This window comes from Typopeltis vanoorti, chromosome 21 (genome assembly GCF_054136105.1).
Source record: "Typopeltis vanoorti isolate ZY-2024b chromosome 21, IOZ_Tvanoo_1.0, whole genome shotgun sequence".
NCBI lineage: Eukaryota > Metazoa > Arthropoda > Arachnida > Uropygi > Thelyphonidae > Typopeltis > Typopeltis vanoorti.
In genome coordinates, this window is record NC_143569.1 from 14,739,873 (window position 1) to 14,757,308 (window position 17,436).

At 34.4% G+C, this 17,436-nt stretch overlaps 1 protein-coding gene across 2 annotated transcripts in view; it reads left to right on the forward strand.

Annotated features, from left to right (window-relative positions):
• smo (smoothened, frizzled class receptor) overlaps positions 1-17,436 on the forward strand; it is a 153,399-nt gene that overhangs the window by 46,501 nt on the left and 89,462 nt on the right. For both annotated transcript variants that reach the window (XM_090411074.1, XM_090411075.1), the window contains one exon: positions 9,829-10,048. In XM_090411074.1, the coding sequence (XP_090267200.1) occupies positions 9,829-10,048 (220 nt within the window). The remainder of the gene's footprint in view (positions 1-9,828; positions 10,049-17,436) is intronic.

The window sequence follows — 17,436 nt, forward strand, 5'->3', positions numbered from 1 at the left end:
AATGAATGCAGTCAAAAAAAAGGGATGAGAGCTAGATTTTTCTCTCATAGTGCAGTTCATGACTGTAATGGCTCGCCTTTGGAGATTTTGAGTGCAAATAGCATGAATGAATGCAAGAGAAAGTGCAATGTGGTGTGAGTGATATCTGACCTTGCTTGATGAGTTCCTGACTCCCTGGAGGTCTCTTGTAATAATAATAATGATCAATAAGAGTTCTTTGTACATAAAGCAATATTTGAATAATTTTCAATATAGAATATACATGATAGTGTTTTAATAAAGAATATGTAAAAAAATAATTTCTCAATTGCTCTTTAAATTTTTTTTTTTTTTTGAAAAATGTGCTATGGTTTAGAAATCACCTGCAAAAATGACATATTAACACACAACTATCCATGGCACGAATTTAATAAAAAAAAAAAAAAAAAAAGTATTAAAATGCAAATTAAAAAAAAAGTAAAAAAAATATTTTCTTTGGCATCATATTCTATAGCAAGACATAACTCCACGTATGGAATTGCAGCTTATTAAATGATTAAATAGTACTGCACCTTTGGTGAGGCAGTTGAATGTGTTTCTTATAAGGGTCAGTTTTATTGGATTAAGTTCTTTTGTCATTTCTGTGATTGTGTTTGGAGGGTCAGAATTTATCTTCTTATTTTTAGAGGAAGAAAGCCAAGAACTTTCCCATGCATTGGTGGGTGACAAAGAGTAAAGTATGTTTGTTAGTCTTGATGTGGAGAGGCAATAGATTTTTTGGTTTTCTTCTGAAGGTGAGAAGGATAAAGACACAATTCAGTATGAAAATCAGTTCTTGAATGCTCTATCGTGATCAGGAGCATATGAAGATAGTATTGATTTCAGTTTGTGTACCTCAATAACATGTCATGACTTCCTTTGCAATTTGTGTATGTAGTTTCTGACATAGCTTCTTCATTGATGTGTAAAGATTTCTTTTTCTTCTTCAAAGAGGTCTTGAATGAAACTGGACAAGCTTTTCCACATCTTCCAGCATTATCTCAATGCCTAGAGTTGCTTTAAATTGTTTGTTGTTGTTTGATCTATAATTATATAATCAGTATTATATAATACTGATTAGTCTGTAATTTGCTACTGCAGTCTTAGAATCCCCCCCCCTTATGCAGTTATGTGGTATCAGATAAAATATCCTACTATTTTCCAAGTGGTAATATAGAGAATGATAGTAAAAAAGAAAAAGACTTTGGAATAAAGAACAGAAAATGGAAATAAATTAGAAAGAACTATATCATATGTATAACTAAGGGCCATATCCATACTAGTTGCTATAAAAAGATAGTGTAGCGATGCAGTCTCTAAAAAATTAATGACTGTATCTATGAAGGCACACGAATATATACAGAATATAATGGAGACATAATATATAACATTTACAGTAACTTTCTGTAATATGTGTTTAAAATAAGTCCATATTATTTAGGACCCATGAGGTACTCTCTCAATCTTTTTCTAAAAGTGGAACCTGATGCTACAGATTTTATTTCATTAGACAGTTTATTGTAGCTGCTTGTTGCTAAATGCTCAAAAGATTGGTGAAAAATTTCATTGTTTGCCAGAACTACTAGCAAGTTCCAGCCACAATATAAACCATAGTCTGCTTTACAAAAATCTTGATTAATAGCTTAAAAATTCCTGTTTAGCTAAATGGCATCATCATTCTACCAAAGAATTTAATGGTTATTCACAACACATAAGTCAGAAGTACTGTTCAGCAAAATATTGGAATAAAATTATTTAATTTTTTTACAGTTGAATAATTACAGAAAAATTTACAATGTTATTTCTTACATATAGTATACAATTATATAAATAAAGTTTCTATAATAGCAGAATGTTAAGAATGGAAACAGGTCACTAGTTGAACATGCGAAGAAATTAGTAATGCCTATAGCTCTGATTATTCTATTTTGTTTTTAAATCAAAGTAAGCAGATTGTTGTAGTAATTTCCACCCTAACAGGTGATACCATATTGCGGTGAAGAATTTACCCATGAATAATATAAGCATCTTAAAAATGCTGAATTGACAATTTTTTAACATAATATATTCTGTTAATTATGGATCTCAACTTGTTTGTATGAGAGTTCCATTTCAGGTTGCTGTCAGTATGGAAGCCCAAATACTTTATTGATTTTTTTTTTATTAAACTACAGTTACAATTTTGAATACCAGTACAATTTGTTTCGTGCCATTTTATGGTTATAGTGTGATATAGTTTATCTGTTAAGGTGAAGCATATGTGTTTAGTCTCATCAGTATTAATGTTAAGGCCATTATTGCTAAACCACTTGGTTTCAGAACATATCATGGTTAATGCTGTGTACTAATTAGGCATGTAAAAGGATATGGAATTTAGGCAGTTATTTAATCATTAAAAGATTTCAATAACCGTGGAGACTAGATAATATTGATATGGTCTGTAATTTCTCATTTCATTTCTGTTACCTTCTTTAAATAATGAAAAAACTGAAACAACCTTTAAGTGTTTTATAAATTCCCATGTTGAAAAGATTTATTTACAAGTGTAAAGAGCTTTAACTTATGTTTAATTATAATATGTAGTTTTTGGATATTTTTATTATCATATCCTATTTTCGTTTCACTTTTTCTACTCTGATTACTACATTCATTACTTCATCTTCATTTACTGCATATAGATACATTGAAGTTTTTATCTATGACGGTGACTTATGTACTTTGTCTATGGGTTCAAAATCACTACTACTGTAGTAAGTAAAGAGCTTATTCATTTCATTAAGAACTGAGGCATCATCATCTTTGCCCTCTGGAAATTCACAAATTTTTGTTTTGTCTTGCCAGTTATGGTGTTTACCTGCCTCCATTCTTTACTTTTATTGTTCATAAAAGAGAGAAATTTTGTTAGGAGATAGTTTTATTTTGTGTACTTTATTTTTTCCTTTAAGCAATTTAGCAAAATTTTTATAGACATTTTCAACACTAAATTGTAAGGATTCTTCCTATGTTTATTATATAACTTTTCTTTCATCCTAATCATATTTTTTAACATTTTGAACTGATAAAAGTGGAGTTGAATCTATAAGAAAAGCAGTGAAAGACTAGTGGGAATAATGAAAAATAAAATGCAGGGTGTATAAGGAAATTGAAAACAATTTTGAGAGAAATATATATATATCAGTATAAGGAGCATGGATACTAGAAGAGTTATGGATGTGGGAGAGGAGGAAATTAAGTGGGGATGGCCTAGGATATATGAGAATAGAATCAGTTGTGTCTTTTGGAGAGAGGAAAAAAAAAGAATAGGTAATAAAGAAAGGAATTGTGTAGAGGAGTGACAGCAGATAGGTTGGAATGGCTACAGATCCACAAATAGTTAATGTTTGATTACGAATTTCAAGAGTGTTAGAAATAAGAAGAAAGAATTTGTTGCACTGATTGAATTGATTTTTCTGAAATCCTTGGTATAAGTGCTACATTGGTTGGGTGATTTTGAAGTACTGACAAGGATGGATATGAAGAGCTATATTTTCGATAAGGATGATGAGAGGAGATTTTGATGACTTGGAAGAAATATTGCTGGCTAAAGTGTGTAGAAATGTGGATGGCGATGACAAGGAAATGTTTAGGCAGATTGGTTTTGGCTAATAAGAGGAAGGTGATCATTTCAGCTGATTTTAATTATGGAAATACCAACTGAACGATGATAATGAGATAGCATTTAGAAACAAGGAAAAACGATTGCTTGAGTTTCTGAAGGACAGCTACTTTAGCAGTGTGTAACGTAGTCCAGTATATAACAGTGAAATGTAAAAGTTATAATATTCTGTATTTGCTAATGAACATCTATATTCACTTTGTTGTTCAGTCACTAGTAAAAATTATTGGTTTGGCTGATTGAGGATCATTTGCCTTCCCCGCACCCCCTGCTCTTATCTCTCTGTAGAAGACAAGTACTGTATAAACTCAAATATAAAATACTAATGCATATGATGAAAGAAGCAAGAAATCAGGCATTAAAAAAATAAAAGGTGAAAAAGAACTAAAAATACCTCTGGATTTGACAGAAAAGGTAAAGGATTATCATTTATCTTTCTTGCATTTAGTTTTCATACACTCCATTTGACATGCTCTATCGATATAAACATTTTATGACAGAAATAAAACAACATATATCAGATAATGTATATATTTTGTTACCAAAGTTCATTAATTTTATAATTTGAGAATTAAAATTGTATTACATGCAGCAAGTGAAGGAGGTTGTGATTTAAGAGGTAAGTCCTCTTCTTTATGTATTACCCCCACCTGTAAATTCTCTTAATTTGCTAATCTTTATATTCATGCTTAATTAATTATTTTTTTCTAGATTTGAATGAATAGTACTCTTTTTATATAACACCTACCCACAAAACATTATAAATCTGTAGTACATTAGTATCACAAGTGAGCTAATTTATATATATGTATATATAAATTATTTTAATTTTTTTTAATTTTTATTATTATACTTTAAAAATCTGGAAACTTTGCTGTAGAGACCAAACATTGAACTTTTTCAAGCTACTTCAATGAGTTGGGCACTGACGTATAAACACTGCAAACATTCCTGCTCACAGTGAGATTCAAACCCGCAGCCTGTTGGTTGAAGAGCAATTTGCAATTTGTTAGCCACTCAACTAACCAGGCTAACTATATCATGTTTGAGTTGTGTGTTTTTTTGGTATGAAGTAATCCTAAGAAAATCGAATGATTGCATTCCTCTTTATATTATCTCTTAATTGCATTTAGGGTATTCCTATCTAATTTTATACTTCACTTTCTGACTTTGTATTCTCTTAATTTTACTTGTATTTCTTTTTGTCTTAGTAGAGTGTATAACTGAAACTCAGACATAGTTATACTCCTGTTTTCAGAAGAATAAGATGCTGAAATGTAATGTCTCTTTCTTATCATATAAAGGTAGATTTACACTTATGAACTGAGACAGTAGATTAGCATGTAAATGCATGAGACCTTGAAAATGTGTTCAGAAAACTTGACCAGACTGTATCAGGCCATCTTCTCAGAATACGCCTGAATTAATGGAAATGATAAACTACTGAACATCACAAGGAAGCTGATGGGACTAGAAACAAATTTTACACATACAAAAATCTTGACTAATAGCTTAAAAATTCCTGTCTAGCTAAATGGCATCATCATTCTACCAAAGAATTTAATGGTTATTCACAACACATAAGTCAGAAGTACTGTTCATCAAAATATTGGAATAAAATTATTTAATTTTTTTACAGTTGAATAATTTTATTCCATTATTTTACCTAATGATAATCGAGGCATTGTCAGGGGAAAAGATAACATGGAAGACAAAGTGCTTTGAATCCAATATTTGAATATTCACTTACACCACCATCCTGCAAAAATGCAGTATGAGCAACAGTTAGCAAATAAGGCTAAAAGGAATTCTAGGGAGTGTTTTTGTGACCAATACAACCAAGAATGATAAACACTGAAGAGGATATAGTAGAGGTGTGTTAAATGAGCAGTTCATCTGAGTATTCCATTCTTGTGATTGTAATATAATGCAGAACTTGAGCACAGTGGGAATGGGGAGGAATCACTGATGCTGAGTGAGAATGAGGTATATGAGGAATTGAGTAAACTTGATGGTATATCACTGCTTGTCTTGAGGGAATGTTCCAGAAGTTAACAACAGTTTTAACTTACCTTTTTAACATATAATATAATCTGTAAGTCTCAGGTTGTCCCATGTTCCAAAGCAGTGGAAAGAGAGCAAAATTGTTCTGTTTCATAAAGGGAGTGATAAGACTAAGGCTTTGAATTATAGGCATGTCTGCTTGTCTGGAGTTGTGGTCAAGTCATTCGAGAAGCTAGTGAAAACAAAGATTCAGAACTCGGTTGACAGCAGCATTAGAGTTCTCTTTGATGGAAGTATGGGTTTGCTAAAGGAAGAGCACATTTTAGCAGTCTTATTGCTAAAATGTGATCTTCTTATTGATTCTTATGTGCTTTTGTGTGTATTATTACAATTTTAACACTGTATTCATGAAGATGTTTCTGTGACAGAGACATATTGAAATGATTAAACCTGCTGTTTAATTATTTCTCTCTGTGCTGTACTTATTCCATTAAACTATATCACAAGTTTTAGCAGTCTGCTTACTTATTATAACAAGCTGACAAATACATTAGACAATGGAGATACAATACAATAGTATATTTAGATTTTACAAAGGCCTTCAATAGATTGCCACATGATAAGCTAGTAATTAATCTTGCCCAAACTAGTAATTACTAGTTTGGACAAGATATATTGAAAAGAGGTTAAGATTGTGGAAGAGAAACTTGGAGAAGAACAAGCTGGGTTCAGGCCAAATAGTGGTTGTTAAGATATCAGATTTTCACTTACTGTACTTACGTTTTTTAGATCTGGAAAAGGCATACGACAAGGTGCCCAGAGAAAAGCTTTTCAAAACACTACAGTTGTATGGGATGAATGGAACATTATACAGAGCAATAAATAGTCTATATTTAAGCTGTCAGTCAGCAGTTAAAATTGAAGGAAATATAGGAAGATGGTTTGATGTAAAATCAGGGATGAGAAGGATGCACATTATCTCCACTCTTATTCATCATTTATAATGATCATGCTATGAAAGAAAGTAGTATTAGGCCTGATATTAGAATTGGAGATGTCAAACTTAGTCCTTTGCTTTATGCAGATGTTGTTGTATTCCTAAATACATCTTTTGCAAGTCTCCAGAATTCTCTAACTAAGTTGAATAACAGCTGTCACAAATTTGGCATGAAAATCAGCAATAAAAAAACAAAAAACTCTGAAAATGGGCAGGAACATTGAAAACTTTAGCTGTATTCTGAATGGAGATCCTATAGAGCAAGTAAAATATTTCAGCTATTTAGGCACAGTTTTTAGTGAGGATGATAAGTTAAATCTGGAAATAGACAACAGAATAAGAAAAACTAGTATAGTGGTGTTAAATATTTCTTAGTGAAGAGATTTCACTAAGAAATATTTCATTCGGGATTTAACAAGTTTTAACACACCAACAAGGATATACTTGTATATAAGTAGAATTGTAAATTACTGGAAAGCCTTAAAGATATTGTATCTTGACATTGAATGATTCTATGTAAAGGAATATTAACTATCTTTGTATGTTTAACAAGGGAAGAATAATTTGTGAAATATATGTTAACGTGTAAAATTATGAGTTCAAGGTACACGAGCGAGACACTTAGATTAGCAGCAGAGCCTACGGCAGTCACGTACGCACAGAGCACGGTGAGTGTGCGCACGAGCTTTCCGGAAGACACTAAGAGAGAAGAACAGAACTGCTTGCAGAAGAATGGTGATGGGTGAAAGGGTGTGACGTAGAAGGGGTGCTGCTAAAGGTGCAATATAAAAAGGCTTGGCTTCCCCAGTTTGGGGAGGCCTTCTTCTCTTGAATTCCAGTTTTTCCTCATGCTCTCCTGTTCAGCATCGCCGCCTGTCTCTCGAGGGCCCGAGCTCGAGTTGTTCCCTGAGATGTGTAGGTGAACCCAGCCAATGGAACGATGTCTCGACAGAGATAAGTGGCAAAGTAGCAAGCCAGGTGTGGGCATTTAGTCAGCATATAGAGGAAATCTTCGCAAGCTGCCCGTCATGCTAGACCACGTGGACCAACTTAAGCAGAGCTGTTTCTCATCTACATCGGAGAGGATAAGTCACAATAGCGAGCTCCAAACCAGGCCCAGGTGAGACGACTGCCAGGACAAAGAATAAGTAAGCTGTAAAGGGAATTGAAGATTGAGGGACAGACCTGAAGAAGTCTTAAAGATCCGGTAATGTACAAACCTTAGTCTCTTTTATCGTAGAATTATTGTATAATAGTGAACAGGAACATTCATTAGTAGAGCTCATATTATGTAAGAGGCAGGACTTTAGTATTTAGTCTTATAGCAAATGTTACAGCCCCAGGAGCATAGTCTAATGTATTGTGAATGTCAAGCATGTTTAGTATGTTATAGCATAATCGTACGCGAAGTTAATTGATTCAATGCTTGGAAGGAATTGTAGATCAAAGAATACAAACGGACAATTAATCGATTTGATGGCAGTGTCTTATGACAAGATTCAACTATATAAATTATAGTTTGTTATATTAAGTTCTATAACTTAAGAAAGTGATTATCTTAGCTGAGTGTATATTTGGTGAAAGTGTATTGCATAAGTTTTAATAAATGAACCTTTGCACTTTTTACCTAATTAGTTGCCTGATAAATGAATCCAGTGCACCACTTATTAATTAGAACCTGAGCGGAATTTAATTGTTTAACAGAGACCACGACTGCAAACTAGAGTTGGACAGGAAATTTAGCTAATTTGAACTAAGTAATTTAATAGAATGATTAACTATGTGTCTATCTGAGAGCTAGCTTTTCTAATCTAAGGATTCTGGATTCAGCAATAACAAATAAATTTTCCATAACCTAACGAGGAGGTAACTCCAGATATTTGTAACAAGGGAATTGGTCTAGCCAAAAGAAATCCCCTTGTTAATCTAATTCACACACGTGATCAATCTAAGTGATGGCCACAGAGCACAAAGGAGATTAAGCACTGAATAGGCATACAAGGAGAGTTTCCATTACAACTAAAGAAGTACAATTTAAGGAATTACAGAGCAAGAATTCAGATACCTCACAATGCACATATACATAAGTTAATACAAAAGAAAACATAAGAAATACATATAATAGTGGGCAGCCAGCTGAATAAATTTTTATGGAATAAGAAAGAAATTAGAATGAATATATTCGCCAAAATACCAAACTAGCAGTATACAAGACAGTGTTCAAACCAGTTTTAAGTTATGCATCTGACAGTGGAAAACCCTCTCCACAATTGTGGAGAAGAAAGACACAAGACAGGAGTAGCCAGACTCTCTACAACCTACAGTCATAGAGAAATCCTGACTGAAATCACTGGTCCATCAAGGTATTCTGACAGTTGAGGTAGACATAAAGCACTTCATCAAAGACTAGAGAACATAGATATGAGGGTTCTGAGAAAAATTAGAGGAATGGACCAATGGCATCAATCGCAGAATCATATTAAAAATGAAGATATTAGAAAGGAACTTGACACTATTAGTATTCAAGAATGTGTAGACATAGCTAATCTAAGGTGGTATGGCCACTTAAGTAGAATGGGTGAGGAAAAGTTTGCAAAATAGGTGTTAATGCCAAGATGGCAGGAAAGAGACCCAGAGGAAGACTCAAGGTCTAGGTGGATTGATTCAGTCAGAACTTCCTTAGAACAAAATGTTAGATATGACAATATTGGAATGCTTACAAGTAATAGACTAATTTGGAGGAAAATTGTTGATAATAGATTAATAATAATGTAAATTTAATTATGTAGCGCTGTCATAGTAAGCTTGAAGGGTACATGTCAGGAAATTGATGATGATGATGACGATGTCTATCTTTGTATAAAATTTATATATTTCATAAATGAGGTTCAACAATATATATAATGAAAAAACAAATTCATCTTGCAAACATTCAGCTTAATCACACATTTCAAAGAACATTGTCTTTAAATTGGTGTTTATGTTGTATAATTTCTGACTTTCACCGAAAAGTTTTTACTTTTTTTTCTTCCTTTTGCTTTTTCTTTTTATAATTTCAAGTTTTATATCATAACTTATGTGCTTTTTTTTGTAGTTTTAATAATCATTATCTTAAAAGTGATTTTTTAATACTCTGACTTTTTTTTTTCTCTAGCTCCAATGAAAACTTATCATGTGTCATAGTTTTCATTCTCATATATTACTTCCTCATGGCAGCTGTAATATGGTTTGTTATCCTTGCGTACTCCTGGCATGTGTCATTTCGACATTCAGGAACACCTCGAGAATTGGTTGATAGTAAAGGAGCATACTTTCATTTGGGGGCTTGGAGTATTCCTCTCATGTTGACCATTGCTATTATGGCACTGGCAGAGGCTAGTATTTATAATTTAGTTTATAATTTATTATATAAAGAAACATTTTTGTATGTGCACTTTGCTTTTGTTTATGCTTTTTCAGTTGAAGGTGCGTTAATTAGTCTCATACATAGTTAGTGGGGACTTTTCACCATAGAGCTCAAGTTTATCATCCTGCAAAACAGACAGATTTACCAGAAAAACATTAAAACTAACATAAAGAATGGCTTATAGCCTTAGTTGCTTTGGCTGTAATTCCAAACAACCTGATTAGCTACTTGTACATACTTACACAAACTTACCTGCAAGTATCATGTGTCACTGAATAAAAATATTAATGAGTAAATCATTAATGTAAAAGCAATCCAGAAATATATGTTTTTCCTGTAGTATTAACTTAAAATCTGTAATGAAGTTAGATTTTAGCTTCTGCATAATACACCCTCTGTCCAAAAAGAAATCGAACTTTTGATAGAAAATAAAACACAGGCCAGTTCTAATTATTCAAATCATTTATTTCAATCAATATACTCTCCTTCAGCTTTGATACAGAAATCAATTAATTCGTTAAATGAGTTTTATTATATTGTTTTTTAGGATACTGTTGAAGGTCATGGTTTCTGCCGCTTGAACGTTTTCACTGGTGTCGTATGGCTTTCCTTTCATCGGCAAATGAATGAAGTCGGGGGAAGAGAAAGAAGTCACAGGGTGCTAAATCAGGTGAATACGGTGAGTGATCCAACACACAGACTTGGTTTTTGCTCAAAAACTGTCTCTCAGTGTTTGAACGATAAGATGGTGCATTATTGTGCAAAAGTGACCAGCTGCCTGCATAACAATATTCATGCTGTACGTGATGAATTCTTGCTATCAATCACTTTAAAACTTCGAGATAAAACTCATCCTTGACCGTTTGGTCAGGCGGAACGAATTCTTTGCAGATAATCCCTTGGAATTGTAGAAACAAATCAGCATTGTCTTTACTTTTGATTTCTCCAAATGAATTTTTTTTTTTTTTTTTTTTGGATGCCCCCCCCCCTCTTCTGGTGTTTCCACTCAGCACTCTGGTGCTTTGTTTTGGGCTCATACTCAAAACACCATGTTTCATCACCAGTAATGATCGTTTCAAGAAAATTTGAGTCTATACAAGCGGTTTTAATGAGATCCTTGCAGTATTCAATTCGATACTTTTTTGGTCGTGTCAATTTGTGGGGAACATCATGAATTTCATTTTTGAAGGCCCAAACTCTCGGTCAAAATGTTGTGCACATTTGATTTTGGAATCCCAATTCATCTTTAATCATCTCATGGACGATTTTGGGTTTTCTTTGATGAAATCATGCACTTTTTGGATGTTAACTTCGCTCAGTCCAGTTTTTGGACTGAGCAAAGTTAACATCTGGCCTGGCTTTTCGTCATCCTCAAGCATCTCACGACCACTTTGAAATCGCTTAAACCACTTGTAAACTTGAGCACGCAATAAGCATTCATCACTGTATGCTTTTTGAAACATATGATGCATTTCGGTAAAACTTTGACCAAGTTTAACTCAAAAGTCAATCGCAGCTCTCTGTTTGAAACTCATTTTCCGACCATTTATCAAAACACAGTATCACTGTTGGCACTATGACTCGGCTTCCAATGAAACAAATGTCAAACTGTTGACACAACACTAATCAAGGTTTCCGCTTTCGACAACAAAAAGATACAACAGGTGGTGCCACTAGTTTCTTCTATTTTCGAAAAGTTCGATTTCTTTTTGGACAGTGGGTGTATAGCACTATGTGACTTGTGAAAATAACATGTGACATTTCCCATGATTGTTTACCTCTGAGAGATGAATGAAAAGCCTAACTATAAAGGAGTGCACTGATTGCCAGATGTCAATGAGTTTATGAGCATCATTTCTAACTTCTGCACGTTATTTGTGTGGCCAGTGGGATGATAGAATAGCTTCTACTCTCACTTCACTTATAAGACAAATGCTGAGTAAAAACATTTTACTCAGCATTTGGTTCTTACAAGAACATTCAATTCCAGGAATACAATATCCAATTCAACATTTAGAAGAAGAAGAAACCCAACACCAGAAGAACTGAAGATAGGAACAATAAATATAAGGAGTATTAATGGAAAGGAAATTGAACTTGCAGAAGAATTGGAAAAGTACCATGTGGACATAATTGGCATTCTGAGACAAAGAAGACAAAAACAGGTGAGATCTTACTAAATAAATACAGGATGTTATTTTCAGGCAATAATGAACAAGGAAAGGAGTAGTGATGGCATTCAACACCACACTTGAAGATAAATTTCTTGATTGAAAGACAGTTTTAAGTAGAGTTATATGGGTAGACTTCAAAATGGGGACATGGACAATGAGACTTATTTGTGCCTAAGGTCTCACAGAAGGTTCTTCCAAGGATAAAGTGGAGGAATTTTTTGAGATCAGATAGGTGACATAAAGAAAATGGAAAAAGTGGTCCTTGTTGGAGATCGGAACAGTAGAGTAGGAAATGAATTCCACCCGACATGTATAAATATTTTGGGAAAATTTGGAGAAAAAGGCAAAGCTAATAATAGGGTAAGTGTTTACTGGACTTCTGCTCAGGACACAGACTAGTCATTACTAACATCTCAACTATGTAAAACTAAAACACCGAATCACATCGCCAAAGGCTCTTGACATATACTGATGCACTAGCTTCGCTCTTCTACATGAAAAGATTGCTGCCACGCACATTCTCTTGGCCGACACCAACGAGGCTATTTGTGCGCAAGAGGAGGAGCTTGCCGCTGCACTGAACATCAACCTTTAGACAATCTTTTCTGATGTCTCGAACTCTTCAGCAGAAAAAGAATTTAAAAGAATATGATGAGGTGCTTAAGGGTCAAAGCTGTATAACTGAGAGGAGACCTCCGCATAGCTTTTAAAGGAATGCGGAGAACCAACCAGGGCTTCTGACCTAATGTTCAATCCTCACCTTCTCGTGGTGCAACCTATTGGGTATCTACCTGGACACTGAACGAACAAGGATGGGCTGGCAATTTGGGATTTAGTCGACCAAATTGTATTCTTATTAGCTTAAAACCAATATACAAAATGATGGTACAACGTGACAAAATTTCATGCTGTCTGGGGCTTTGCCCGGTTAAACAAGGCCCCTGTTGTTTTCACCAGGGAACCAGGGTGAACAGCAAAAAATCAGCTACTGGAACAAATCTGAAAAAACACCACAACTCAACATCACCAGAGTTAAAGATCGGTATTATCAACATAAGAAGCCTGAATGCCAAAGAAATGGAGCTAGCTGAGGAATTAGATAAGTACCAGATCGACATAATAGGGGTGACTGAAACAAAAAAAGACAAAAACTGGTGAAATCTTTCTGAGCAATAAATACACAATGTTATATTCAGGCAATGACAATCAAGGAAAAGAAGGAGTAGCCATAGTATTCAACACTAATTAAGAGGCTAATCTTCTTGAATGGCTGGCAGTCTTCTCAAGTAGAGTGATGTGGGCAAATATCAGAATGGGGAACTGGACAATAAGACTTATTTGTGCCTATGGTTCCACAGAAAGTTCTACTAAAGTAGAAGTGGAGGAATTTTTTTGAGGATTTAGAGAAAGCATCTGACACAATGAAAAAGGAAAAGATCCTTTTTTGTTGGATTTCTGCTCAGGACATGGACTGGTTATTACTAACATCATGTTCCAACATAAAAATGTGCCCAAATTCACATGGAGAGAAGAGGCAAGAAATAAGAAAAGTCTCATTGACTATGTTACTATTGATAGTGGTGTTTTCTCCCTTGTACAGGACACCAGAGTGTACAGAGGATTTGAAATTGGAAGTGATCACTATTTAGTCCTGAGCAGGATAAAATTGAATTTCATATTGAAAAGAATAACATGTAAGAAAGTTTTAAAGCGAATTAAAGTTGAGCAGCTCTCAGATGTAAACTGTAGACTAAAATACACAAAGATTATTGAAGAAAAAATGAAAGAGTTTGTGAACAGGAACCAAACTTTAGAGATTCAGTTGCAAGCCTTGAAGAAAACCTTGTGTTAAAAAGTATAGTCTATTGTTATATTTAGTCCGTTTTATCTTATTATACATTAATTTACTGTTTATTGAATTTATCCTTTTGCTTACTTAAATCCTTATACAATCAAATTCCTACTGGCTACTCTATTGTTATGTCGCTGCTTACCCTTGATTATATCTTATTCTACCTCTATAATAACTCTCCTTCCAATCTACTGTCATGCCCTTAAGATATTAATTCAGATCTATCTCCTCTTCGAATATTGGCAAAATTTATATTTTGCTGCACCAGCCAATATCCTATAACAGATGAGACTCTTGTTCAGGGAAATAATTGAAATTTTAAAAGGATACACACACAATATTTTATCTCATGCTAGCGCTGTGCAGATTCAGTTAGCAGTCATAGACCGAATCTCACTTAAGCAATTATATCTAAATTCCTTCCCGCCAAAAAGGTTCTATTTCATAAGTGGTGGTTTGAATTCGTAATCAGGCATAACTCAGACATAAGGTACAAAACACGTTTATTGGAAAACATAAAACATTTACAGTTATGTAAGTTAAATACTCAATGGATCAAAATTCACTCTAAGTTAAGGGTTATGCTGAATCACAATGAATCTGAGTAAGTTAAATCCTTCAATTATGAAAGGATAAGATTAGATTTAAGCATAATACTACTACCATATAATTCCTTTCACAAGTTATTCACAGAACACGCATTGAACACTTTCATTAATACTCTATCAATAATTATTCTTAATTCTAAATTTTGTTTAAGCAAGCCTAGCCATTCACAAATTACTGCCTATTAACAACTCTTCTTTGTTCCACAAGGGTCTAATTAATTCAGTCAAATTCTCACTAAAAGTTCTCTACTAGTGTCCTTTAGTTACAGTGCACACAAATTTCTTGTTCTTCTAAACAAATTTTAACATAGAACGAAAACTGTTACATTACCGGATCTTTTCAGATTTCATGCCACCATCTCATGTAGGACTGGATTACCTTACTGCCTATTCTTCGACCGTCTTTGCACCTGGCGATGTACTACGCTTTTTCTTCTAATCGTTTCCGACTGTTGCATGCTGTCTACCGTTCTGCAGGAAACTTTCTCCAATGGGACATTCTGCTAAGGCTCAATTCCACATAGGCCATCGTATCGCGATCAGCTCCGCTTGAAAATCTTCAAGCATTCTCAAGAAAAGAACCTGCCGTCCGTCATTACCGTAGTCGACCCACTGCTCTCTTACAAATCCTCCGACCAACTCCCCTAAAACTCAAATCCGGCACCCAAAGATCAAAAGGTCAAAAAGCCTCCTAAAACGGCATGCTTTGTCTTTTATTAGCCCTATTCGGGCGCCCTCTATTCAGTGTGGTTTTCACCCACGAACCCCATCGTTCATGCCCCTTAGGTGATCCTACACTCTCCCTAACCTGTCAGGTTACATTATTCTAGGTAGCCGCTCTGACATCATTTTTCCGTGTAGGTATAGCCTCCATCGCTACGCTCAACTCGTACAGATTATATGCGATTATTCCGGATTACTACTTATAATTTTTCTCAGAATTTTGCAATGATGTACTAGACAGCTTACTTGGGAATTACAAATAACTTAGCAATAACTCTCCCTATATGGCACACATGGACAACACATTATTACAAAACATAAAACAGTACTTCATAATTATTAGCTGATGTGCAGATATCTCCTTAATTAGTAGTAGTTATCTTGTTAAATCCTGAATAAAGAATTTACTTGTAAAGCTCTCCATTCAGGATCTAACACTTGATTGATTCAGCCAGAGAGGCATGTGGTGAGGTTGTCAGCAAGGATAGAAAAATCAGAACTCAGTGGTGACCACAGGAAGTTAAAGAGGCAGTGAAGGAAAAGAAGAAAGCATATCAAAAGTTCCTGGCAAATAAGTCAGCTTGTGTTCTTAGAGAATACAGAGACAAATGTAAGAAAGCTAAACACTGTGTAAAACTAGCCAAACAAAAGTCATGGGAGGTCTTTGGCAAGAACATAGAAAATAAATATCAAGAAGGTGGCAAAATATTTTGGAGGTTGTTGATGAAGCTTAGAAATGAAGGAAAGAGTACTGTAAAAGGAGTTAGAAATGATAAAGGTGACATGAAAACAGGAGAAAAAGATATCCTTGAAGTATGGAGTAATTACTTTGAGAAATTGCTAAATGAAACACGCAGGGATAGACCAACTGGCATATAGTCAGGAATACATATTCATACTTGAAGTAGAAAAAGCCATCAAAGTCTTGAAATGTGGAAAGGCAGCAGGAGTAGATGATATTCGACCAGAAATGCTGAGGTATGGTGGTATAAAAGTCTTGCAGTGGCTGCACTGCATAGTTCAGAAAGCCTGGACAGAGGGACGAATTCCTGATGATTGGAGTAGAGCTCTAATAGTGCCCATATATAAAAAGGGAAATAAAACTGAATGTGAGAATTACAGAGGTATTTCCCTACTGAGTATTCCTGGCAAGATCTATGCAAGCATACTTGAGAAACGGTTGAGAAGAATTGTGGAAGAAAAGCTTGGTGAAGAACAAGCTGGATTCAGGCCAAATAGAGGCTGTCAGGATCAGATCTTCACTTTACGACAAATAGTTCAGAAAGCCTGGGAATATAACAAAGATCTGTATTTAAGTTTTGTCCATCTGGAAAAGGCATATTACAAGGTGCCAAGAGAGAAGCTATTCAATATGCTGCAGTTATATGGTGTCAATGGGGCATTATATCAAGCAATACTTAGTCTGTATTTGAGTTGTAAGTCAGCAGTTAGAATTGAAGGAAGTTCAGGAAGATGGTTTAATGTTAAATCTGGTGTGAGACAAGGATGTACATTATCCCCTCTGTTATTCATTATCTATATGGATCACATTATAAAGGAAAGTGGTATTAAACATGATATTAAAATTGGAGATGTTAATGTCAGTTCTTTGCTTTATGCAGACAATGTTATACTTATCAATAAATCTGCCATGAGACTGCAAGATTCCTTAACTAAATTGAATAACTGTTGTAATAGATATGGTATGAAGGTCAGCAATAAAAAGACAAAGTGTCAACTGCATTGTGAATGGAGAACCTGTGGAACAAGTAAAATATTTCACCTACTTAGGCACAATTTTTAGTGAAGATGGTAAATTAAATATGGAAATAGACAACAGAATCAATAAAGCTGGTATGGTAGGAAGTCATTTGACTAAATTCATATGGAATAAGAGAGAAATTAGTTGGAACACTAAATTAGCTGTATACAAGACATTCAAACCAGTTTTAATTTATGGGGCATCTGAGAGCTGGGTCAGAAGTAAAACACTTGACCA